We start from the raw sequence: 25,559 nt of genomic DNA, 5'->3' as shown, positions 1-25,559 counted from the left end.
GTGATCTTACAGACATGGTGGGGCTCAGGGGCAGGAGGGGGAGACAGAGATAGGGAGGGGAGTGGGTCTGGAGGGGGTTACAGAGATAGGGAGGGGAGTGGGTCTGGAGGGGGTTACAGAGATAGGGAGCGGAGTGGGTCTGGAGGGGGTTACAGAGATAGGGAGGGGAGTGGGTCTGGAGGGGGTTACAGAGATAGGGAGGGGTTGTAGGGCTGGAGGGGGAGACAGAGATAGGGAGGGGAGTGGGTCTGGAGGGGGTTACAGAGATAGGGAGGGGTTGTAGGGCTGGAGGGGGAGACAGAGATAGGGAGGGGAGTGGGTCTGGAGGGGGTTACAGAGATAGGGAGGGGAGTGGGTCTGGAGGGGGTTACAGAGATAGGGAGGGGTTGTAGGGCTGGAGGGGGAGACAGAGATAGGGAGGGGAGTGGGTCTGGAGCTGGTTACAGAGATAGGGAGGGGTTGTAGGGCTGGAGGGGGAGACAGAGATAGGGAGGGGAGTGGGTCTGGAGGGGGTTACAGAGATAGGGAGGGGAGTGGGTCTGGAGGGGGTTACAGAGATAGGGAGGGGAGTGGGTCTGGAGGGGATTACAGAGATAGGGAGGGGTGTGGGTCTGGAGGGGGTTACAGAGATAGGGAGGGGAGTGGGTCTGGAGGAGGTTACAGAGATAGGGAGGGGAGTGGGTCTGGAGGGGGATTACAGTGATAGGGAGGGGAGTGGGTCTGGAGGGTGTCACAGAGATAGGGACCATATTCCTTCAGTCCACATTCCCTGGAGTGGGGCTGACACTGAGATTCCCACTGACAGGGGGCAGCCTAGAACTAAAGCAAGCAGCAAATTGTTAATAACTTGGTCCCAACGGGAATCGAACGTTTGCCATCCAGCAACCTGCTCCGACAATCCAGAGTGGGAATTATCCCACACGGAGGATTTGTGCAAATATTTGGTCAGCTGAGGACAGTAAAATGCTACACCCTAAACCCCACCCAACCATTTAGTGTCACTTTACAACACAACTCTCTACAACCTCGCAATAAATTACTCCCATCTGCGGTATGTGATATCTTAAAACATTTGTTCTGACCAATGTCAGCAATCTAACCAAGACATGGACTTAACTTCAGTAAGATTAACTTTAAATGCCAGGGAGAGAGGGGGTAGGAAATAATGTTTTATCTTTTAGCTCATTCTCTGGAAGCAGAAAGCTGGGATAAGACTGGTAATGTTCATCTCAGAACATAGGGACATGGTGTACAGCACAAGAACAGGCCCCTCGGCCCATCATGTCTGTGCTCACCATGATGCTATTCTCAACTAATCCTATCTGCATATGCATAGTTCCTATCCCTTTGTGAAGGGATGGTTCCTGAAGAAAGGCTTATGCCCGAAACGTTGACTCTCCTGTTCCTTGGATGCTGCCTGGCCTGCTGCGCTTTTCCAGCAACACATTTTCAGCTCTGATCTCCAGCATCTGCAGTCCTCGCTTTCTCCTATCCCTCTATCCCCTGTCTGTTCATATCTCTGTCTAAATGCCTCTTATACATTGCTGTCGTCTCAGCTACTGGATTAGAGGTGCTGGAAAAGCACAGCAGTTCAGGCAGCATCGGAGGAGCAGTAAAATCGATGTTTCGGGCAAAAGCCCTTCATCAGCTACAACTGTCCAGGCTTGGGCTGATAAGTTACCTTCACACTACACATCTCCAATAGGCAGTGACCGTCTCCAATAAGAGACAGCATAACCACCGGCCCTTGACATTCAATGGTGTTACCATCACTGAATCCTCCACTATCAAGATCCTTGGGTTACCATTGACCAGAAACTCAACCGGACTTGCCATGTAAATAAAGGGGCACCGAGAGCAGGTCAGAGGCTAGGAATCCTGCAGTGAGCAATTCACCTCCTGATATCCCAAAGCCTGTCCACCACCTCCAAGGCACAAGGCAGGAGTGTGATGGAATACTCCCCATATGCCTGGATGATGCAGCCCCAATAACATCCAAGACACTTGACACCATCCAGGACACAGCAGCCTGCTTGATTGGTACCACAAGTACAAACATCCACTCCCACCAACGCTCAGCAGCAGCAGCAGTGTGTACTGTCTACAAGATGCCCTGTGGAAATTCACTAAAGATCCTCAGACAGCACCTTCAAAAACCACCACTACTTCCATCTAGAAGGACAAGGGCAGTAGATACATGGGAACACCACTCCCTGCACGTTCCCCTCCAAGCCCCTCACCACCCTGACTTGGAAATATATCACTGCAATAAACACTGCAATACCCAACAACTCATGAATAAATTTTTTAAACATACCAGTTTGTGCACAGGAAACTCCCACAATCAGCAATGCAATCATGCTCAGAAGATGTATTTTTCACTATTGGTTATGGGATTGATAGGGTTCAAGACCCTGGCAAGAACTCCCCTGTTCTTCAGAGTAGATTATGATTTTTTTTTACGTAGAACCCTTAATTGCAAAGGGGTTCTTGTTTGATGTCTCATCTGGAAGACAACCCTGTCTGAAAATGCAGCACCTTTTCAGTCTGATGCCCAGGAGTCTGATGTCTAAAAATGTGATGTCTAGGGAGTTCCGACATCTCGGACAGGACATCTAGGAGTCTGCTGTCTGACATCTGGTGTCTGCTGTCTTGAGTGAGATGTCTAGAGTGTGATATCTGAGAGTGTGGTGCATGGGTGTCTGATGTCTGGGAGTCTGACATCTGGGAGTCTGACGTCTGGGTGTCTGACATCTGGGAGTCTGACATCTGGGAGTCTGACGTCTGGGAGTCTGACGCCTGGGAGTTCGGTGGCTGGGAGTCTGACATCTGGGAGTCTGACGTCTGGGTGTCTGACATCTGGGTGTCTGACGTTTGGGAGTCTGACGTCTGGGAGTCTGACGTCTGGGAGTCTGACGTCTGGGAGTGTGGCGTCTGGGAGTGTGGCGTCTGGGAGTGTGGCGCATGGGAGTGTGGCACATGGGAGTCTGACAACTGGAGTGTGGCACATGGGAGTCTGACATCTGGGAGTCTGACGTCTGGGAGTGTGGCGTCTGGGAGTGTGGCGCATGGGAGTCTGACATCTGGAGTGTGGCGCATGGGAGTCTGACATCTGGGAGTCTGACGTCTGGGAGTGTGGCGTCTGGGAGTGTGGCGTCTGGGAGTGTGGCGTCTGGGAGTCTGACATCTGGGAGTCTGACTTCTGGGAGTCTGACGTCTGGGAGTCTGACGTCTGGGAGTCTGACGTCTGGGAGTCTGACGTCTGGGAGTCTGACGTCTGGGAGTCTGACATCTGGGAGTCTGACATCGGGGAGTGTGCTGCCAGATGTTGTAATGACTCGGGCTGTGATATTAGGAGTGTGACTGACATACAGAAAACACACAGATTCAATATTGACAATATATTTAATGCGTTCCTGTACAGTGGCTAGACACTAGTAGCACTGTCCTGGGCAGATGTAGACTGGTATCAGGTTACAGCTTAGCTTCTTTGCATGGATGCAATAAATAACCTTCTGAGAAATGCGAAAAATAACCTGTACGAAAAGAAACCTTTCGGAAATTTTCCGCTTGCTCCTACGACCCATTCTCCAATCATCCTGCAGAGAAAGTAAACTGTCCAATTTGGAAACTGTGGTCAGAGCTCATCAATCCCTCAGTGTCTTATATCCAGCCAGCCGATGACAAGATGGTGGCCTCACCTCACTGCCTTGGAAATGAAGCTGTATATGTGACATTGCAGAACAGTTTGCTCGAGGTACACAGTTGGAGAGGGTCTGGCACCGGGGCAGAGACCCTACGAGCACTGTGCGTGGGCTGGGAGGTCAGAACAGGAGCCCCCATCCCAACTAACACCACCGTTGCCAGCCTCCGCCTAGTCTGTCAGCCCGGCCGCTCACCAATCTGTAACAGAATCCTTAAAGCTGGCTTTTATTGTGGTGTTGGACTTCCTTCAGGGACGTGCGGGCAGAGGGTTTGGGTTGGGGTACAGGGATGGAGGGATTGTATCCTGGCGTTGGTGGCAGGGGACAGTCCCTCAGGAAGAGCAGGTAAGATCGGATTGTGAGGTTGGATGGCTAAGGGGAACCCTGAGGTGAAACAGAGGGCAGAGAGGTAACTCTGTACATTACCCATGGCCAGCCCGTCACCTGGACACTGTCCCCTCAGTGGAGAAACGCCAACATTAAAACAATTTTTTAAATCTTTTATAACTTCTTGCACCCTAAACTTTCTGACAAAACAATAAGATGTCAGCATCGATGTAGGCCATTCAGCCCATTTAGTTTGCTCTAATATTCAATGAGATCATGGCTGATCTGACAATCCCCAACTCCACCTTTTTCTCATGACTCTTGATCGATTCCCTTCCTGATTAAAAATCTGTCTATCCCAGCCTTGAATATAATTAGTGGTCCAGCCTCTGTAGTGTCCTCTGTGGTAAATAATTCCTCAGATTCCTTCCCCTTCCGAGAGAGGAAATTCCTCTTCACCTCTATATTAAACGTGTGAACCCCTTATTCTGTGATGATAACCCTCTGGTCCTAGACTCTCGCACTAGGGGGAACAATCTTTTTATACCTACCCCGTCATGTCTCCTAGGATTTGTGCATGTTTCAATAGAAAGACATTGATAATCAGGAAACAGATCCCACCATCGGGAACTGTCCACCCAAGCAATCTGATTGATTGGTCAGGGTGTGAAGTTGATCATTTGGGAATAATGGGGAAGGGCTGCTACCAACGATCCACAATAATCTCCAATCAAACTGGACTTCCCTTGGACCGGTGTGAGGAGACCACGATGTCTTCAGGAGAGACTGGGGTGAAGATTTAGTTTTTCCTGTGATTTTCTGTCAATCAGGACGAGCGGCCGTGGATGACACAAGCAGTTGCTTTGGGAAATTGTGGGCCTTGTTCTGTCAAACGAAGGAATAAACCCAGAGCAGTTTAAATCCTGTTTCTGATGGGAGGCTGGATTTCCTCAAGAATGAGTGAGTGATTGAGTGAGGGAGTGAATGAGGAAGCATGGGAGTAAATGAGGAAGTGGTGGGGGGGGCAAATGGGGAAGCAAGTGAGGAATGAGTGAGTGAGGAATGAGTTATTGAGTGAGTGAGTGAGTGAATGAGTGACTGAGGAGCGAGTGAGGAGTGAGAGGGAGTGAGTGAGTGAGAGAGTGAATGAGGAGTAAATGAGTGACTGAGGAGCGAGTGAGGAGTGAGAGGGAGTGAGTGAGTGAGAGAGTGAATGAGTGACTGAGGAGTGAGAGGAAGTGAGTGAGTGAGGAGTGAGTGACTGAGAGAGTGAGGAATGAGTTAGTGAGGAAGGGAGTGAGTGAGTGAGGAGTGGGTGCATGTTGAGGGAGTGAGGAGTGTGAGTGAGGGAAGGAGGAGTGAGAGGGGAGGGCTGGGGATCTGGTTTGAACTGGCTCAATCTGGAGTTGCCAATTCTCCAGGATTGTTTCGGAGTCTCCGAGAATTCTACAGAGAGTGTGGAAACCCTGGAGGGAAATCACCAGGCACTCGTAAAGATTCTTCAGTTTTTTTTTCCTGTCAGAACTGCTTTGAACATTTCACTTTATCATGTATAAGAATGTTAAAAATGGGGGATTCAAATAAAACTAATGAGTAGTGGTTGAACTGAGAGTCAAGCATCAGCCAATCAGAGTCTTAGAAATCCCCAGCACAGAAATGGCCCTTTGGCCCATCGCAACCACCAAACTATTTCTACTGTTTGACCCATAGCCTTGTGGGCCGTGCTATCGCAAGTGTATATCTTAGTACTTATTCAATGCTCTGATGGTTTCTGCCTCTCGCATCCTTACAGGTATTGAGGCCCAGATTCCCACCACCCTCTGGATGAAAAACCTTTTCCACACATCTCCTCTAAACCTCCTTTCCCTTATCTTAAATCTACGCCTTCTGGACACCGATCCCTCCATCAAGGGGGAAGGTTCCTTCCTGTCTATGATCCTCATTATTTTATACAGCTCAATCACGTCCCCCAGACTCCAAGGAGCAGTCTGTCTGATCTCTCTTCATAGCCCACAGTTGAAGAAACCCGGCCCAACTCATCTTATTCACTTTCAGAGGGACTACCCATACCACCAGTACATTTATTTCTAAGTGTCTCTGGTTCTCTTCTATTGACTAGAGTTTCCTGGGATAGCAGGTGTCTGAGGGGGTGCGCAGCCCCTTCATGCATTGGGCTTGCATGTGGAGAATGGGTAAGGGAACAGAAGTGGAGCCTGTGTGAGTTGGGCCTAGCCTGCGTTAACTGAGCCTAGCCCATGAAAACTGGACTCAGTCTGTGAGGACTAGGCCCGGCCCGAGAGAACTGGGCCCATTCCAAGTGAAACAGACTGGACAGGTCAGTGAGAGTTAGGCCCAGCTTGTGTATCCAGCAACAGCAGGAGAGCAAGGCAACTACAAATCTTCAGGTGCTCATTGTAAATCCTGATTTCTCCCTGCACAAGAACACCACCATCCACCAGTTTATATCTTCCACCCACTGCACGCTCCTGCTGTCACACAACCGATGGGCTGAATCGCCTGTCTGCTGTAAAATGCCACATCATTTTGATTCACATTCACTCCTGGGGTTTGTATTAGATCGAAGTTTTCGATGGGAAGTTTTCAAGTTGCCTTTAAGCAGAATAATCCTTCTCTCTCTCTCCCCTGAACTCTCTCGCCATTTCTGCCTCAGGACTGATCAGATTTGGGGTAATTGCTGAGGGAAAGGATCTGGATGTGGGAAGGGGAAAGGGACTAAAGTAAGGGATGGATGGGAAGGAGCATGAGGGAGGCTAAAGAGGGCAGGAAAGGGAACTAATTAATCCTGTAGATCTTGGCCACATAATGTCATGGTTCAGACTTCCCACTGTGGTGGGGAAGCAGGTGGAGCGCCTGTTCTAGAACATTCTGTAGTGCAGCATGCTGTGACGCACACGGACCAGTCCAATTCACTGGGAGAGCGTTCTGGCTCTGTCTCAGTTCTGCTTCTCTAGCATATCCTCCATGATGGCAATGAGGTGATCGAGGCCCCACAGATAGCCGTCCTCCCGATTGCCTTCTACCCATGCGCTCCTGTGGGTCAGGACCTGGCCCTCAGGAAGGGGGGTCGTTTTTCCAAAATCGATCATCCAAACCTTGGCCTGTTCCCGCCGGTCGTGCACAAAGAGCAAGGAGCTGCCAATCACCTGGGATACCGAAGGAGACAGAGAGAGAGAGAGAGAGAGAAAGAGGCGGTTAATACAAGCAGGCTCACTCACACTACAATATTTTTTATTCATTCATGGGATTTGGACAGCACTGGCTCATCAGCACGATATTGCCATCCCTAACAGGGTGTTGTGAGTTAACCACATTGCTGTGGGTCTGAAATTATGTATAGGCCACATCCAGGCAAAAATGGCTGATTTCCTTCCCTGAAATCATTAGGGAGCCAGATGGGTGTTTCGTGACAATTGACATAATCAGATCCTTAATTCCAAATTCTGTATTGGATTTAAATTCACCATTTTCTGTGGCAGGATTTGAACCCGGGGCCCCAGAACATTATCTGAGTTTTTGGATTAATAGTCGAGCAATAACACCACTAGGCCACTGCCTCCTCACAAATGAATGATGGTTAGGGTGTAACCATTGCTGTACTGTAGGAATTCCTAGTGGTCATGTGACACACAGCAGATCCCAAAAGTATCAGTGTGGTCCCCTACACTGGCCGCACAGGTTGAGGGGTAAATATTGGCCGGGTCACTTTGATAACTTCCTTGTTCTCCCAAGTAGTGTTGCAGGAGTTATTTAGCAATGTAATGTTCTATCCACCCCTCTGGCAGGGCCGCCTCTCTCTTCCTTGTGATATGGCACTGAAATGGCAGGCTAGCCTTTTCGATTTCTGAGCTTAGTTCCAGCAGTGGCACTAGGACCGAGGAGCTTCCAACTCACAGGGCAAAGAATTAACCATAAATCTGACCGGGAATCAATCCAAATCAGTCAGCTCTGGGGAAGCAAAGTGACCCCCGTGTGTGTGTGTTGGGGGAAGGGAGGGGTGTGTGTATCTGGGGAAGGGTGTGTGTGTGTGTGTGTGTGTGTGTGTGTGTGTAAGGGTGTGTATTTGGGGAAGTGTGTGTGTGTATATTTTGGGAAGGGTGAGTGTGTGTGTGTTTGGGGAGGTGTGTGTGAGGTTTTGGGAAGGGGTGTGTGTGTGTGTGTTTGGAGAAGGGTGTGTGTGTGTGTGTGTGTGTTTGGGGAAGGGGGTGTGTGTGTGTGTGTTTGGGGAAGGGGTGTGTGTGTGTGTGTTTGGGGAAGGGTGTGTGTGTGTGTGTGTGTGTTTGGGGAAGGGTGTGTGTGTGTGTGTTTGGGGAAGGGTGGGTGTGTGTGTGTGTTTGGGGAAGGGTGTGTGTGTGTGTGTGTGTTTGGGGAAGGGGGTGTGTGTGTTTGGGGAAGGGTGTGTGTGTGTGTTTGGGGAAGGGTGGGTGTGTGTGTGTGTGTTTGGGGAAGGGTGTGTGTGTGTGTTTGGGGAAGGGTGGGTGTGTGTGTGTGTGTTTGGGGAAGGGTGTGTGTGTGTGTTTGGGGAAGGGTGGGTGTGTGTGTGTGTGTTTGGGGAAGGGTGTGTGTGTGTGTTTGGGGAAGGGTGGGTGTGTGTGTGTGTGTTTGGGGAAGGGTGTGTGTGTGTGTGTGTTTGGGGAAGGGTGGGGGTGTGTGTGTGTGTTTGGGGAAGGGTGTGTGTGTGTGTGTTTGGGGAAGGGTGGGGGTGTGTGTGTGTGTATTTGGGGAAGGGTGTGTGTGTGTGTGTGTATTTGGAGAAGGGTGTGTGTGTGTGTGTATTTGGGGAAGGGTGTGTGTGTGAGTGTGTGTATTTGGGGAAGGGTGTGTGTGTGTGTGAGTGTGTGTGTGTATTTGGGGAAGGGTGTGTGTGTGGTTTTGGGAAGGGGTGTGTGTGTATTTGGGGAAGGATGTGTGTGTGTGTGTGTGTGTGTGTGTGTGTGTGTGTGTGTGTGTGTGTGTGTGTGTGTGTGTGTTTGGGGAGGAGGATGTGTGTGTGTATTTGGGGAAGGGTGTGTGGGGGGGGCTGGGGGGAGGAGTTGTAGGAGGGCGCTGAGCCCTTCTGCAGTTGGGTTACTCTGTCAACTGGCTATTCCACGGTGGCAGGGTTCACAGCTGAGCCTGCTTTGCTTGTGTTTACATGTTGTTGTGTTGGGCGGGGGGGGGGTGGTGGTGGTAGGGGAGCTGGGGTGGGGAGGGGGAGGGGAGGTTTAATTGAGAGCAGAGCTGTTGCCTCTATCTCTGTCTCACCCGTCAGGCATATGAACAGACTCTGCTTCCTTCAGCAATGGGGGAGGTGTCAGGTCATTACATCCCAAAATCTCCAAGGAAACCGTTGTATGAGAGAGCGAGAATACAGGCAAGTGGTAACCAAGATCATTGCCAAAGAAACAGATAAACAGAGATAAAGGATCTCTGCTGCAAACAAATAAACATCAGCAGTGTAAGTCAGTGTAACTAATGTTGGCTAAGTCTCTGCACATTCTCCCACTTACTTTCATTAATCTCTGACACAGCCTAACTATTTCAGAAACTTTATGAACTGCCAGCAAAACTCAACTTGGAGCCAGAATATTCTCAAATCTCTCTCCTTCACACAACCTGGTGTGACATTTTCCCCAGTCCCACACTCCTGAGAGGTGCTGGAGAGAGCAGGAAAGATCAGAAGTTTGCAAGAAAAAAGAAAAGATCCCAGATTTGAGAGGGAGCAGGAATGGTTCAGGATTTGAAAGACAGAAAACAGGAATGATTCAGCATTGAGGAAAGAGCAGGAACGATTTGCAGGATCCATATTCCAGGGATCAGGAATGCAGACAGATTGGAGAAGTTGGATCTGTTTTCCTTTTGGAAAAGAAGAGAGAGAGGAGATTTGTTCAAGGGATTCAAAATGGCGCCTGGACAGAATAGGTAGGGTAAAGCTGTTCCTATTGGTGGAAGAATGTAAAATAAAGGTAAAATAAGCTGAGGAAAAACTATTTTCACACAGCAATTGGATAGGGTCTGGAGTGCAGTGACTGAAAGTGTGGTGAAGGCAGGGCCAATCGAAACAGAGAGTTAAACCATTCCCAAAAAAGGAAGAATGTGCCGGTTTGTGGAGAGTGGCACTTGGTGAATTGCTTACTGGCAGACAGGATGGGCTGAATGGCCTCTGTATGCGATGTAACCATTCTCTGCGTACAAATTGTCACTCACCTCATGAGTCCTGAAGAAAGGTGAGACCTCCACTGTGTCCTTAATCTGCTTCAAACGATCAAGGTACTTTTTCTGGAAGATAAATAGAACATTGGAGTGAACGACTGTCATTTCCCCCCACACCACTCTCTCTGCATCCCTGCCCCAACTCCCTGCAGAGCTCATCTCCTGACCCTTCAGTCTCTCCACTTTCACCCCCCTCCCCCCATCTGCCCACCACTTTCTCGTTAATCCCCACACTGCCAGCCATCTACATACCCAGGCACCCCCCCATCCTCTAGCTCCCTCAACCCCTGCCTCAGGGGAGTGTTGCTTCCAACAGATTCCCAAGCCCCTTTTCCTGCAATTCCCAGCTCATCAAAGAGGCCGTATTCTGTGGTCCTGTTTTTGAACTCAGTTCCTAGCTCCTGTTCACAGAGTGGCAGAAAAGAATACAGAAGCTAGAACTTACCAAAACAATCTTGTTCCCCTTAGTGAACTCTTGGAAAGCCACCACAACCTGCTCTTTGGTTTTTGTCTTCTTAAAATCACGATTCACAGTCCCATCTTCATTCTGAATAAACAATAAACAGAAGCACATGATCCACACTGACCTTTCACCTCTGGGGCCTACAGCCTCAGGCCCAGCTGACGGTCCTCTACTTTTCACCCAAACTTCAATGGGGCTGCTGCTAAACTCCCAGCAGGCTCCTTCACAAACCCTTTCTTACCTTGGGTTACTGTGAAACACATGTTGCAGGGAAAGGAACACATCCCCCCTGCTGACAAAATTAGGCACAAAAGGGGAGAGTTTAGGGAGGGGGCTCCTGAGATTTGAAAGCATGCCCATCTATGGTGCAGTAATTAGAGTCAGAGGCTGAGGCCTGATTTATAGAAGTTAAAAAATGAGGTCTGCAGATGCTGGAGATCACACCTGAAAATGTGTTGCTGGTCAAAGCACAGCAGGCCAGGCAGCATCTCAGGAATAGGGAATTCGACGTTCCGAGCATAAGCCCTCCATCAGGAATGCTTTGTCACGAAGGGAGTGGTCCTTGCGGAACGCTGATAGGGGAGGGGAGGGAAATATATCCTTGGTGGTGGGGTCCGTTTGGAGGTGGCGGAAATGACGGCGGATGATATGTTGTATGCGGAGGTTGGTGGGGTGGTAGGTGAGAACCAGTGGGGTTCTGTCTTGGTGGCGGTTGGAGGAGCGGGGCTCAAGGGCGGAGGAGCGGGAAGTGGAGGAGATGCGGTGGAGGGCATCGTCGATCACGTCTGGGGGGAATCTGCGGTCCTTGAAGAAGGAGGCCATCTGGGCTGTGCGGTGTTGGAACTGGTCCTCCTGGGAGCAGATGCGGCGGAGACGAAGGAATTGGGAATATGGGATGGAGTTTTTGCAGGGGGCAGGGTGGGAGGAGGTGTAGTCCAGGTAGCTGTGGGAGTCAGTCGGTTTATAGTATTCCTGATGAAGGGCTTATGCTCGAAATGTCAAATTCCCTATTCCTGAGATGCTGCCTGACCTGCTGTGCTTTGACCAGCAACACATTTTCAGCTGATTTATAGAAGTACAAATATCTCAGAACAGAATACAGAGACAGGAGAGTATACATTGTAGCTTCATGGTATACCAACGCAGGTATAGAATTACTGAAAACAAACACATGATGCTGAATCAAAAACAGAAACGGCTGGAAAAGCTCAACAGGTCTGGCAGCATCTGTGGAGAGAAATTAAGAGTTAACATTTCAGGCCCAGTGACACTTTCTCATCACGTTGCCGAATTTTGTACTCGTCAAGACACAGACAAGAATGCCAAATCTTGTCACAACAATTTATACTCCAGGAAACATGGGCGTTGACTGGCTCTTCAGTCAACTTGAGGTGTTACCATGGAGAAAGCAACTATAATCTACCCAAGCTCTCTGGTTTTCAAAATATGATGTCAAGTTTGAACATATTCCTTTTGAGCATGAGTCAATTAAATAAAAAAAGCATTGTTTAGAAAGTGCTGTCAATCCACGGAGTCTCGTCTTAGAGTAGACATACTCTATTGAATTCCAGTTGGTGGAATGTGGTCTTTACTCTGCCTAACCAGACAACAGGAACAGTCAAACGCAGAGTGAAGTAACAGCAGGACACAGATGACGCAAGAAATTATTATACTGTGTACTGCAGAAAAGGCAGGTTAAGCAATTAAACGTGCCATATACAATCACACGCACACACTTACGTACCATACACACTCAAACATAGAGACAGCATTGAAAGCACGATGATCTGGTATGGCAATTGCTCTGCTCAAGACTGTTAGGAACTATAGAAGATCATGTGCACAGGCCAGACCATCAGGGAAGCCAGCTTTCCACCCATGGACTCCATTTACATGGCCCATTGCCAGGGAAAGACTGCCGACATCACCAAAGACCCCTCCCACCCCAGTAATGCTCTCCTACAACCCCTCCTGTACAGAAGCTTGAACACACCCAGCAGTAGGTTCCAGAGCAGCTTCTTCCCTGCTGTTATTAGCCTGATGAATGGCCTCTCTGACTTCAAATAATGTTGACCTTGCCTAGTGCACGTCCTGTGCAACATAACCAGTATGCCTCTGTCTAGTTTTTCTCATCCTACGATCTGTATGTCCTTGCTTACTATGATCTGCCTATACTGCTTGTAAACAAAGCTTTTCACTGTACTTAAGTAAACGTGACAATAAATCAATCAAATCAAATCAGTTCATACATATTACACAAACACCCCCTCACACGTACCACACACACCCTCCCTCACACACACCAACACACACTCATAACCAACACACACTCTCACATACCTACACCCATATACACATCTATGTATACAATCACACACTCAGACACAAATATACATCAACACACACTAATACACACCAACACTTGTGTCCACCAACACACTCATACACACCCCTTGCACACCTATACACACTAATGTGTACTCCTACATGCAGTCACACAAACTCTTGTAAACACCCAAATTTACCAACACACGCTCATTTACACCAGAACATACTCTTACACACACACACGTACACCAGCAAACACTCATGCACACTAACCCCCACATGCACTAACACACACCAATGAATATTCCTATACACATACAAACATGCTCCTGCAGGTGCATGTGCATCAACACATTTATTTATATCGGAACATACTAACATAAACTTAGATGCACCAACACACAGTTCTACACTTCAAGCTCACTCACACATGAAGCTACAATTTTTGTTTAGCAAAGCACAGCAGGTCAGGCAGCATCTGACCGTGAAGCTACAATGTAAACCCTCCTGTCTCTGTATTCTAGTCTGAGATATTTGTACTTCTATAAATCAGGCCTCAGCCTCTGACTTTATTTACTGCACCATAGATGGACATGCTTTCAAATCTCAGGAGCCCCCTCCCTAAACTCTCCCCTTTTGTGCCTCACTTTTCTCCTTTAAAACACTCTTTAAACTGACCTTTTAAACCATATTTTTTAGTCACCTATCCGAATATTTTCTTGTGTAGCTCAGTACATATTGTTGATAGCACTTTGGACGAAGTCTATTGTGTAGCTCAGTGCTGAATGGTCAGAGGAGGAAGGTTTAAAAGGGACCCGAGGGAGAACCTTTTCACACAGAGAGTGGTCCATATGTGGAATAAACTGCCAGAGGAAGTGGCAGATGCAGGGACAGTTACAACATTTAAGAACTTGGGACAGTTAGATGGATAGGAAAGATTTAGAGGCATATGGACCAAATATAGGAAAGTGGGATTAGTTTAATTTGAAAACTTGGTCGGCGTGAATGGGTTAGACTGAAGGGTCTGTCTCTGTACTGTACAATTCTATGTCTGCTGTGTAGCTCAATGTTGAACATTGACAGCACCTTAGAAGATGTCCGCCGTGTAGTTCAGTATTGAATATGATAGCACCCTGGAAGGTGTCTATTCTGTGGCTTTGTTCTGAGTACTCTCATGCTGAGCTAGTTCTTTGAAGAAGTAACAAAGAGGATTGATGAGGACAGAGCGGTAGACGTGATCTATATGGACTTCAGTAAAGCGTTCAACAAGGTTCCCCATTGGAGACTAGTGAGCAAGGTTAGATCTCACTGAATACATGGAGAATTAGCCATTTGGATACAGAACTGGCTCAAAGGTAGAAGACAGAGGGTTGTGGTGGAGGTTCTTTTTCAGACTGGAGGCCTGTGACCAGTGGAGTGCCACAAGGATTGGTGCTGGGCCCTCTACTTTTTGTCATTTACATAAATGATTTGGATGCGAGCATAAGAGGTACAGTTAGTCAGTTTGCAGATGACACCAAAATTGGTGGTGTAGTGGACAGTGAAGAGGGTTACCTCAGATTACAACAGGATCTGCAGCAGATGGGCCAATGGGCTGAGGAGTGGCAGATGGAGTTTAACTCAGATAAATGTGAGATGCTGCATTTTGGGAAAGCAAATCTTAGCAGGACCTATATACTTAATGGTAAGGTCCTAGGGAGAGACACTGAGCAAAGAGACCTTGGAGTGCAGGTTCATAGCTCTTTGAAAGTGGAGTTGCAGGTAGATAGGATAGTGAAGAAGGCATTTGGTATGCTTTCCTTTATTGGTCAGAGTATTGAGTACAGGAGTTGGGAGGTCATGTTGCGGCTGTACAGGACATTGGTTAGGCCACTGTTGGAATATTGCGTGCAATTCTGGTCTCCTTCCTATCAGAAGGATATTGTGAAACCTGAAAGGGTTCAGAAAAGATTTACAAGGATGTTGTCAGGGTTGGAGGATTTGAGCTATAGGGAGAGGCTGAACAGGTTGGGACTGTTTTCCCTGGAGCGTCAGAGGCTGAGGGGTGACCTTGGAGGGGTTCATAAAATCATGAGGGGCATGGATAGGATAAATAGACAAAGTCTTTTCCCTGGGGTCGGGGAGTCCAGAACTAGAGGGCATAGGTTTAGGGTGAGAGGGGAAGGATATAAAAGAGACCAAAGGGGCAACTTTTTCACACAGAGGGTGGTACGTGTATGGAATGAGCTGCCAGAGGATGTGGTGGAGGCTGGTAAAATTGCAAAATTTAAGAGACATTTGGATGGGTATATGAATAGGAAGGGTCTGGAGGGATATGGGCCGGGTGCTGGCAGGTGGGATTAGGTTGGGTTGGGATATCTGGTCGGCATGGACGGGTTGGACTGAAGGGTCTGTTTCTATGCTGTACCTTCCTATGACTCTAAGTGGCAGAAAGCCCCCCTCTCCCCCCAGTACTGAGGGAGCACTGCACCAATTGAGTTGCTGTGTCTCAGATGAGGTGTCAGTCGCCAGGCACAGTTCTCCTGCTCAGGCAAATCTACATTCCTATGGAACCACAAGGTGCAGGTGAATTATTCCGAATGCCCTGCCCCATAACTATCCCTCAACCAGTCCAGAAAACAGCAGTGCTGTTTGTGGAATCTTGCATAAATTAGGTAATTACATTTCAAATGCATTTCATTGGCTCGAAAGCACATTGAGATCATTGGTGATTGTCAAAAATGATAAATAAGAGGGGACAAAATGTATACTAAAGGTGCCAGAAGGATGCAGGATGTTTTGTTGGAAATTCCAACTCTTAAACTGAAATAAATTGCACCAAATGCTCCTTGCCATTCTCCTGCCTGTGAAGTGAGTGGCCGCTGTTGGCTTTGTTTTCGTTGTCTCAGTGTTAATTTACATCTCGGTTTATGCCTCAGCACATGACCTTTCAGAGCTGCTGTCAAACATGACTGCTGTTCCAGACAGAACTGCCAGTTCCAGGCATTCCCACAGCATAGGCCAGAGCTGCACAGAGAGGGAAAAAAAACCCAGCAGCTTTGTTTTTTGAAACGTAGGAGACTTTAATCTCCCTTCTCCAGTGTTACCCGGCAGACCGAAACACCAGGGATGGATTTTGGAATTACATGCAGGGAGAAACCACAGATAATAGGAAGAATGTGCATTTGTATAGTGGTTTGCATCACAACCTGAGAACTTTACAACCAATGGGACACTTTTGATGTCTAGTCACTGATGTGGGTGTGGCAAACATGGCAGTGACCTTTCCACAGCACAGTGTCAGTGCAGACCCAGCTTCTCAAGGGAACAGCTTCTACATTTGACCCTGTGTAGCATCTCCAAGTTGACAGGCTCTGACTGAACGGGGCAGGGGGTGGTCAGGATATGGGATTTAAGAAGTGGAGAGAGACTAGGAACAGAGCACTGTGTTGGATGATTAGCCATGATGGTGTGGAATGGCAGGGCAGGCTCAAAGGGATGAGTGGTCTACTCCTGCTCTAGTTTCTATATTTCTAACTTGTCAACTGCATTGATGGCGTTGGGGCCCAGCAGTAGAGGCAGGTAATCTGTGATCTAAAAGGTAGCCACCACTTCCACACCTCTCCGCATGTGATGAGTCGCTGACCCCCAATCCTAATGTGACCGTCGTTACTGCCCATACAAGAGTCGACCCACCACCAGGGCAGAGCAGTGTACCAGGGTGAGGGCCATCCAGAAGGGGACCCTGAGAGTGGAGGTGAACCTTCACACCCTCGGCAACTGGACTCAAAGGTCAATCAGCCACTCCTCCTCATTCCCCAACCTATTCATGGTCAAAGATCAGAGGCTGCTCAACAGAAAGATTTCAAAGACCCTCACAAGTGCTTGCATGAAGAACCTCGGCTCCAAGTGGATGATCTGGGTGCCATTCACTTTCCTGTCTGCCCTCCGATAATCCTTGACTCCCTGGTCCATCGAAATCTGTCTAACTTTGCACTGAATACATTTGTAAATGCTCTTTCTGGGGAAGAGAGTTCTGAAAAAGACTGAGGGAGCAATAAATTCTGTCTGAAAAGGGTGATCCCTCAATCCCTTAATATGTCCCGTTATTATAGTCTTCCCCCACAAGAGGAAACATCCTCTGGGTATTGTTATTGGACCAGACCAAAACACGCTCAAAACATGTCAAGGAGATAGCTTAGACCCTAACTTTTTCTTATTTTGAAGGCAAGTGTCTGACATTGCATTGTGAATGTAATTCGATTGGTCAAACTGTTAGGTTTAAAGCAAACTACGCTCTATTCACACACTTTAGTTAAAATCCAGACATAATAAAAACAAAAGATTTGGCTTAACTGTAGCGCTATGAAAATACTTCACTAAATAATAAACTACTCATTAACTGTTCCAATATAGTAACATCCCATAAGCACAGTCTGTGCAAAGGCAAATTCAGCAAAATAGGTAATCTCACGCGGAATTCTAACAGCAGGAGGAGAACTCCAGATTTTAGCTGTGGGAAAGAGAGAGATGTAGCAGCTTTCACAACCCCAACAGCTACTGAAAGCTAAACTAAAAATCCTGGTTCCATGAACGCTCGACCCCACTCATTCAGGCTGCCCATTCTGTTCCAAACATCCAAAGCCCTCGCGATGTTTATGTTATTGGTTTGAGGCAGACCTTTCGGTATCTCTGTCTCAACCTCGCTTCATAAAATGAACTTGGACAAAATACACCTCTTAAAACCATTATATTGTCACATCCCCTATCCAATTCCTTCAAAATAGTATGAATTAATAAGATTGCCTCTCATTCTCTACATGAACATCTGCCTTTTAAGTGAACCTCCTGTGAACTGTTTTTAATGCAATTATATTCCTTTTTCTCATTCCTGAAATATTCCCTAATCCCATAATCCTAAGAACATTCCCCTAATTCAATTTCCTCCTTCACCTCACAATGTGAGGGCACCCACCTCCCAGTATTTCCAAGCGGAGGGCACCATGGGAGTGAATGGAACTGTTCTGCCAACCTACCCGCCCTCTCCAAAACTGGGCGTAACGGGAGGCCTCCAGTGGTCTGACCACTTGCCCCTCTCCACCCAGCAGGTCGGAGCAGTGTCCGTTACCCTCACCTTGACTCCCTCGATCCGGAAGCCAAGAGTAGAGGTGGAGCTGATGGTCTCTCTCCACTGCATGTAGCGCGGCTTGGTTACAGAACGCTGAGCCTTCTCCTCCTCTGTTGGTGCATCTGGATCCACCTCTACCATCTTCAGATACATGTCCCTCCTCAGGCTGGGCTTCTTCCTTGCTTTAGTCAGCTCCTCTTCCAGGTAGGTCCTGTGAAGATCACAAACAGCAAGGTGAGAGCAGGGCATGGACTCTCTTTCATTTATCCTGTACTTCAAACTGCCACCTCTCTCCTTCTGGAGTCTTATAATGGCCTCTTAGGGAGTATCCTGGTCAGGAGAGGCAATAATTTCTAAAGATCACTGGGCAGTCCTGGAGTTTTCACAACCTTACCCATGTTGCCCTTTTGGTGCCCTCGGCCAGGAGTGTTCATCTTTGTGAGCTAGATGGAGAGGGAGGATTCAAAGATGGATGGGTTAGCAATCAAGGTATCATTGGCTCAGTGGTTAGCACTACTGCCTCACAGCACCAGGGTCCCAGGTTTGATTCCAGCCTTGGGCAACTGTCTGTGTGGAGTTTGCACGTTCTCCCGGTGTCTGCATGGATTTCCTCCCACAGTCACAAAGATGTGCAGGTCAGGTAAATTAGCCTTACTAAATCTCCCATAGGAGAAAGTGAGGACTGGAGATCAGAGCTGGAAAAGCGCAGCAGGTCAGGCAGCATCCAAGGTACAGGAGATTTGACGTTTCGGGCATAAGCACTTCTTCAGGAATTCCTGTTGTGCTTTTCCAGCAACACATTTAAATCTCCCATAGTGATAGTTGCATTAGTAGGAGAATGGGTCTGGGTGGGTTACTCTTCTGAGGGTCGGTGTGGACTTGTTGGGCTGAAGGGCCTGTTTCCATGCTGTAGGGAATCTAATCTAATCTTAGACTCCAAATCATCACAAGATCCAAGTAGGAGATTGATGGAAATTACTGTTTACAGGTAAATAGTGGGAGTGTTTTTGAAACAGGGAATGGTGGGACAAGTAGGCCAATGAGATAGTTCCTTCAAAACATTGGAATAGGTATGATGGGCCAAATGGTCTCCTGGTGTGCTGTCCACCTGGAAATACTAGTTAATAGGACCAAGGTATAACAACAGTGCAAATATTAGATGATTGTTTAAATGGAAATAATGTGCAAGGGAATGAAGAAAAAAGGCACTCAGCTATGCTACATGTTCGGAGGAGTTATTGCAGGAGTCATCACATTATGTCCCTTATCCAACAGCCCCACCCCTACACAACTCCTGCCATTAGTCACAAACCTGTCAATTAGCACGAAAGTCCCACCCCTCAATCCTTCATTGGTCACAAACCCATCAATCATCACAACAGGCTCCCCCACCACGCACGCACGCGCGCACACACACACACACACGCACTCCTGTCATTGGTCACGGCCTTATCAATTATTATAACAGTCCCAACTCTTCCTCACACTCCTGCCATTGGTCACAAATGCATTGATCATCACCACAGCCCCAGCTACCCAACCCTACCAGCCAACTATCACAACAGCCCCACAGCCCCCAAGTTCTGCCACTGTCACAATGAAGGTCCAGACGACACACACCTGACTCCCATTTTGCAGTCCATCACACAGGGCAGGTCAAACTCTGCTAACAGGTCATCCATCTGGTTGTACCTCTCACCATCCTTCTCCACCTCACCGTGGTAAGCTGGCACATAGGGGCATAGAGCATCATCCATAAGCTGGTCCAGGCACCTCTGCTCACACTCACAATACTTTTTCAAAATCTTTCCATTTGCTCCAGCCTTGAAGCTACCTGTTGGAGAGAGTATGGATAGATATTACAAACTGTGTGGCTCCCTAGCTGACCAGCGTCCCCCAAAAAAACCCACCTCTTCAATCTCTTCATAATTACCCTTCATTCCCTTTCAGCACAATTCCCCTCTGCAGCCCCCACTCCCCAGCCTTAGATGGCCCTCTGTGTGAAAGCCTTTCATATGTCACTTTCTCAAAAGCTTTCCACAAGTTCAGATGCACAATTCATACATTCACCAATGAGGAGACACTGATTTGATTGGGTTGAAACTTTCTGGAGTTAGAGGAATTAGAATTGAGTGTATTGCACTATATAAGATTATAATAAATGTGTGACCCAGGTAGAACCCAAACTGGGCGTCGCTGAGCAGGTTATTGCTGAACGGGTGCTGATTGATATCACCGTTGATGACCCCTTCCATCACTTTCCTGATGATCGAGAGTAGACTGATGGGGCGGTAAGTGGCCAAGTCAGATTTGTCCTGCTGTTTATGTACAGGATATACCTGGGCAATTTTCCACATTGCTGGCTAGATGCCAATGTTCCAGAACAACCCATAAAAATGATTTAGCGTTTTTCAATGAATTTCAGTTTCACCCACGAGTTAAGAGTGGAGATTCTAAATATGCTTTTTTAAAAAAAACCGCAGCAACAATGATTTTTTTGTTATTCACCTATCCCTGATGATCTGTCAATTTACTACACACATCATTCCTCAGAGCACTGAAGTAGTAATTAGGATAAAGGTTACATTTTTTCAATCCTATGTAACTGGCTCCCTTAATTAATTTAAAAGGATCAGATTAAGTTTGGGCTCTTATATAACTTTTCGTTAAAAATGGTTTGCATTTTATTTGTAAGTGATTTGTTTGGACGCATTTGCATTGGAAATTCAGCTCTTGAGAGACTGAGGTTCACTGAGATGCTATAGGTCCTTTACTCACAATGATTCGAACCTGAGGTCTGCACAGTTTAAGGGAGCAATGGTTGATTAAGATTCAAGGCAGACAGCCCCTCTGAACACAGGGATCAATCATACTCAAAGACATCCAACAGATTTCTGTCTAATCACTTCCACATGACTTCATTTGAGGCACTAACCCAGTTCTTATGATCCCTGTGTTTAGATTTTGGACGATTGCATTCTGCTTTCAGCTGCTGGAATTTCACAGCACGGGTGTCCAGGTTTTGGAAAAGACTATCAGCAGCTAGTCAATCCCATGAGCCTGAAGGAAGCGCCTGTTATAACTCAGGAGCACAATCTATCGCTGAAGAATACCGAATTTGGGTCAAAAAACTCAGTGAAAAGAGATAGGACTGATGATGTAGGATGGGATAAAGTGTCAGATGGGAATAACATGTAATGGAATAATGTACATGATGGGATAATGCAGATATTCTGATGATGTATGTGATGGATAATATATATCATAGAATGATGCATAGGAAGGGTAAATATATGGATAGCGCGATGTATGGATGGGATGAATATGGTCGGGGTGGAGTATGGATGGGTTGATGCATGGGAGGGGTGGTGTATGGAATACGTATGTGAATAACCTGGGAGTGTGTGGATAACCTGGGAGTGTTTAAATAACCTGGGGATGTGTGGATAACCTGGGAGTGTTTAAATAACCTGGGGATGTGTGGATAACCTGGGAGTGTTTAAATAACCTGGGAATGTTTAATTAACCTGGGGATGTATGGATAAACTGGGAGTGTTTAAATAACCTGGGAATGTGTGGATAACCTGGGAATGTTTAATTAACCTGGGGATGTATGGATAAACTGGGAGTGTTTAAATAACCTGGGAATGTGGATAACCAGGGAGTGTTTAAAAACCTGGGAATGTTTAATTAACCTGGGGATGTGTGGATAACCTGGGAGTGTTTAGATAAATTGGGAGTGTTTAACTAACCTGGGAGTGTGTGGATAATCTGGGAATGTTTAACTAACCTGAGAATGTTTAAATAATCTGAGTGTGTGTGGATAACTTGTATGGGGTGAGAACCTACCTGCATGTCCTGCTAGCTGTATCCATGGATACCGTTTCTTGAAGGACATTACAAAGGGTGACCAATGCACCATGTTCTTGATCTTCCTCCAGGATTTACTCTGAAACACAGAGAGAGAGAGAGAGAGAGAGAGAGAGAGAGGTTAGGGGCAGGGAGAGACATCAGTGAAGACACACCTGTGGTAATACATAGCCTGTAAGTTCTGGCTGGCCCCAGAACTACAACCATAGCCAGTGGTGTTCCTCAGTCTGCAATGCCCCAATTCCCTGCAGACAGCCAGCAAGTTGGCTGCTTCGATTTATAGAGGGCAATGTTCCAATAAATCACTGTAAGACCGGGGAAACTAATACCATCCCGACAGCCTTAAGCAAATTGAGAATTAGCCTGGCCTCTGGACTGGCCCTTCTCAAACTGGAAATGAGCCTGCAGTGGGATATTCCAGAATCTGTATCCAAGCATCACTTCATCCCGAGGAATCACAAATCTGGTGCCAACCACACAGGCGAGTGCAGCTTATCCATCGAGGAGACACATCCGATATTACTCAGCAAGTGCTTGCATTGTACCATTACACCCTCTCTCCCTACACCCTTCTCTTTCTCTTTTACCTCCTGTATTCTCTTTGTTTTGATTTCACTCTCTCACTCTGTCACTGACACACACACACACACACACACACACACACACACACACACACACACACACACACACACACACACACACACACAGGTCATCCGGTGCTGGGATGCAGCAATCCCACACTACAGGAAAAGGACAATCCTCCCAGATACTATGAATTTGTCACCTCTTCTCAGTCACTCCCCTATCTCCTGTCCTACCACATTCCCACACCACAAGTGAATCGCTAACTCGGAGAATCCCATATGACTTTTTTTTTCCCAGTCCACCTGGCTAATAGTTCAACATTTAGAGTTTGTCTGACTTTCAATTGATACCCATCAGCAGCCCTGTCTGAGTGTCCACTCCAATCGGGAGACATTGTGTGTATGTCTCTGGGCTGGTTGCTATGGAGATGCAAAAATACTTTCCCTGACTCACGAAAACTATCTTCCCTTTCCAATCAACAACGTAAGTTTAGAACGGTGCTTTTAGTGAATCTGTAGTCACCACAGCTCTTGGTTCCTTCAGTTAATGGCGACTGGATATGTCCCACTGTCCACAGCAATATAATAAACCCCAGTGCCCACTGCCCGGATGTGAATCAGTGCCCACTGCCCGGATGTGAATCAGTGCCCACTATCCGGATGTGAACCAGTGCCCACTACCTGGATGTGAATCAGTGCCCACTACCTGGATGTGAATCAGTGCCCACTGCCCGGATGTGAACCAGTGCCCACTACCTGGATGTGAACCAGTGCCCACTACCTGGATGTGAATCAGTGCCCACTGCCTGGATGTGAACCAGTGCCCACTACCCGGATGTGAACCAGTGCCCACTACCCGGATGTGAATCAGAGCCCACTGCCCGGATGTGAATCAGTGCCCACGGCCTGGATGTGAATCAGAGCCCACTGTCTGGATGTGAACCAGTGCCCACTACCCGGATGTGAATCAGTGCCCACTGCCCGGATGTGAACCAGTGCCCACGGCCTGGATGTGAATCAGAGCCCACTGCCCGGATGTGAATCAGTGCCCACTACCCTGATGTGAATCAGTGCCCACTACCCTGATGTGAATCAGTGCCCACTACCCGGATGTGAATCAGTGCCCACTACCCGGATGTGAATCAGTGCCCACTGCCCGGATGTGAATCAATGCCCACTGCCCGGATGTGAATCAGTGCCCACTGCCCGGATGTGAATCAGTGCCCACTGCCCGGATGTGAATCAGTGCCCACTACCTGGATGTGAATCAGTGCCCACTGCCCGGATGTGAATCAGTGCCCACTACCCGGATGTGAATCAGTGCCCACTGCCCGGATATGAATCAGTGCCCACTACCTGGATGTGTCCCATTCCCCTCTGAGACTGGTGTGTTGGTCTTCACAGAGAGAGGTTTCGAGTACAGGAGCAGGGATGTCCTGCTGCAAGCGATTTGGTGAGATCACATTTGGAGTATTGTGTGCAGTTTTGGTCTTAGGAAGGATGTTCTCATTGTAGAGCAGCGAAGGCTGACCACACTGATTCCAGCTTTAGCCGGCCTGATGCCCCAGGAGGGATTGGATTGATTAGGATCATAGTCACTGGAGTTTGGATGAGTGGGAGAGATCGCACTGAAATGTATAAAGTTCTGACATCTGCCCTAATATGTGCTCATGTGATTCAGTGTAATATTAGTATGATCTCCGCTCATTAAGAAGTTAAAGACATTAGAGGTATGCAATTTTTGCTCCGTTACTCAAGAGGCAGTGAGTCAGGTGTTGAGGCAGTGCTGCTGTCGGACTGGGGAGCTGCATATTTTGTGTCTCAGCTGTTGATAGAGCCTGCAGCCTATCCACTTTCTGCTTGAGCTAATATTTAGACAAAAGGGCCAATTGATAGATTTATAACCATGCTGTAAAATACCAAGCAGTCGAGATCTCATGAGATTGGCAACCATTCAATAAGAGGGAGTGACAGAACAGCATCACTGCACACAGGTCATTCCACTCTGTTGCCCGGTTGCACTCTCTCAGGTTCAGACACAGAGTGTACGCTGGATGGAATTCAAGAGGGATTCAGAGCACGTCTGTAGAGTATTAATGGACGTAATTGATGCTAGACTGTTGGTGCAGAGTTTGTTGAAGAGAGATTTGGCAGAAGTCTGCAAATTTATTCGGGCTTTGAAAGAATAAAGAGGGAGAAATCAGGGAGTTCAGTCACCAGTGAAATAAAGGAACCAAAGGGACAATGGAAAACATTTCCTCAGAGGGAATTGTTACAATGTGGAATGTTGAAAGAAATAAGGAGTGAATTCAATGGCAGCTTTCCAGCGGTAATATGATGAATGCTGGAAGGAGAAAATTCCCAGGACACATGTGAAAAGGGCAGAAGAGTGCAAGCAGTCAGATCTCTCTTTTAGAGGGACAGTACAGGTGCATTGGGGCCGAATGGTTGTTTATGCTATAAGGTTCACAGAAATCCTTTTATTAGGTTAAACTTTGATCACCGTGTGGCTTTTCAGGCTGAGAGATAGTTTCACTCATTTCATTTAGTGAATATGTTCCATCAGTCCAGTCGCTGAGTCTGATAGTACACTAGTTACTGCCCTGGTAACACAGGGGAAGGGAGCTCAAATCCCACCCAGGCAGATTCAAACTTAGCGATAAACAGCTTATAACAGTAAACAAGGGCATCAAACTCTCAGAAAGTCTTAAATCCAACAAGTTCACTAATGTTTGTCAGGGAGGATATTATCCATTATGGCCTATAAGAGATATCAGCTACATTATGAGGTTAATCTCTCTCTCTCTCTCTCTCTCTCTCTCTCGCTCTCTCTCTCTCTCTCACTCCGAAGCCATAAATCACAGGAGCAGCCCATTGAATCAGCTCCACTGTTTAAAATGATCTTGGCCGATCTGCTAATCCTCATCTCCACTATTCTGCCTCCTCCCCCAAACCCTTAATTGTCT

The 25,559-nt window shown here is 47.4% G+C and overlaps 1 protein-coding gene across 1 annotated transcript in view; it reads right to left on the bottom strand.

The window, feature by feature from the left end:
• Positions 1-3,386: 3,386 nt before the first annotated feature.
• LOC132830718 (inositol-trisphosphate 3-kinase B-like) overlaps positions 3,387-25,559 on the bottom strand; it is a 116,371-nt gene continuing 94,198 nt past the window's right edge. The window contains exons 2-7 of the mRNA XM_060848549.1: positions 21,989-22,088; positions 19,760-19,973; positions 18,146-18,350; positions 10,687-10,788; positions 10,236-10,307; positions 3,387-7,195 (exon numbers count right to left, since the gene is read on the bottom strand). Coding sequence (XP_060704532.1) covers positions 6,986-7,195; positions 10,236-10,307; positions 10,687-10,788; positions 18,146-18,350; positions 19,760-19,973; positions 21,989-22,088 — 903 coding nt within the window. The 3' untranslated portion in view covers positions 3,387-6,985. The remainder of the gene's footprint in view (positions 7,196-10,235; positions 10,308-10,686; positions 10,789-18,145; positions 18,351-19,759; positions 19,974-21,988; positions 22,089-25,559) is intronic.

This window comes from Hemiscyllium ocellatum, chromosome 3 (assembly GCF_020745735.1).
Source record: "Hemiscyllium ocellatum isolate sHemOce1 chromosome 3, sHemOce1.pat.X.cur, whole genome shotgun sequence".
In the NCBI taxonomy this organism is placed as follows: domain Eukaryota; kingdom Metazoa; phylum Chordata; class Chondrichthyes; order Orectolobiformes; family Hemiscylliidae; genus Hemiscyllium; species Hemiscyllium ocellatum.
The sequence above is the reverse complement of the archived record's forward strand: the minus strand, read 5'-3'. Positions and strand labels throughout refer to the sequence as shown.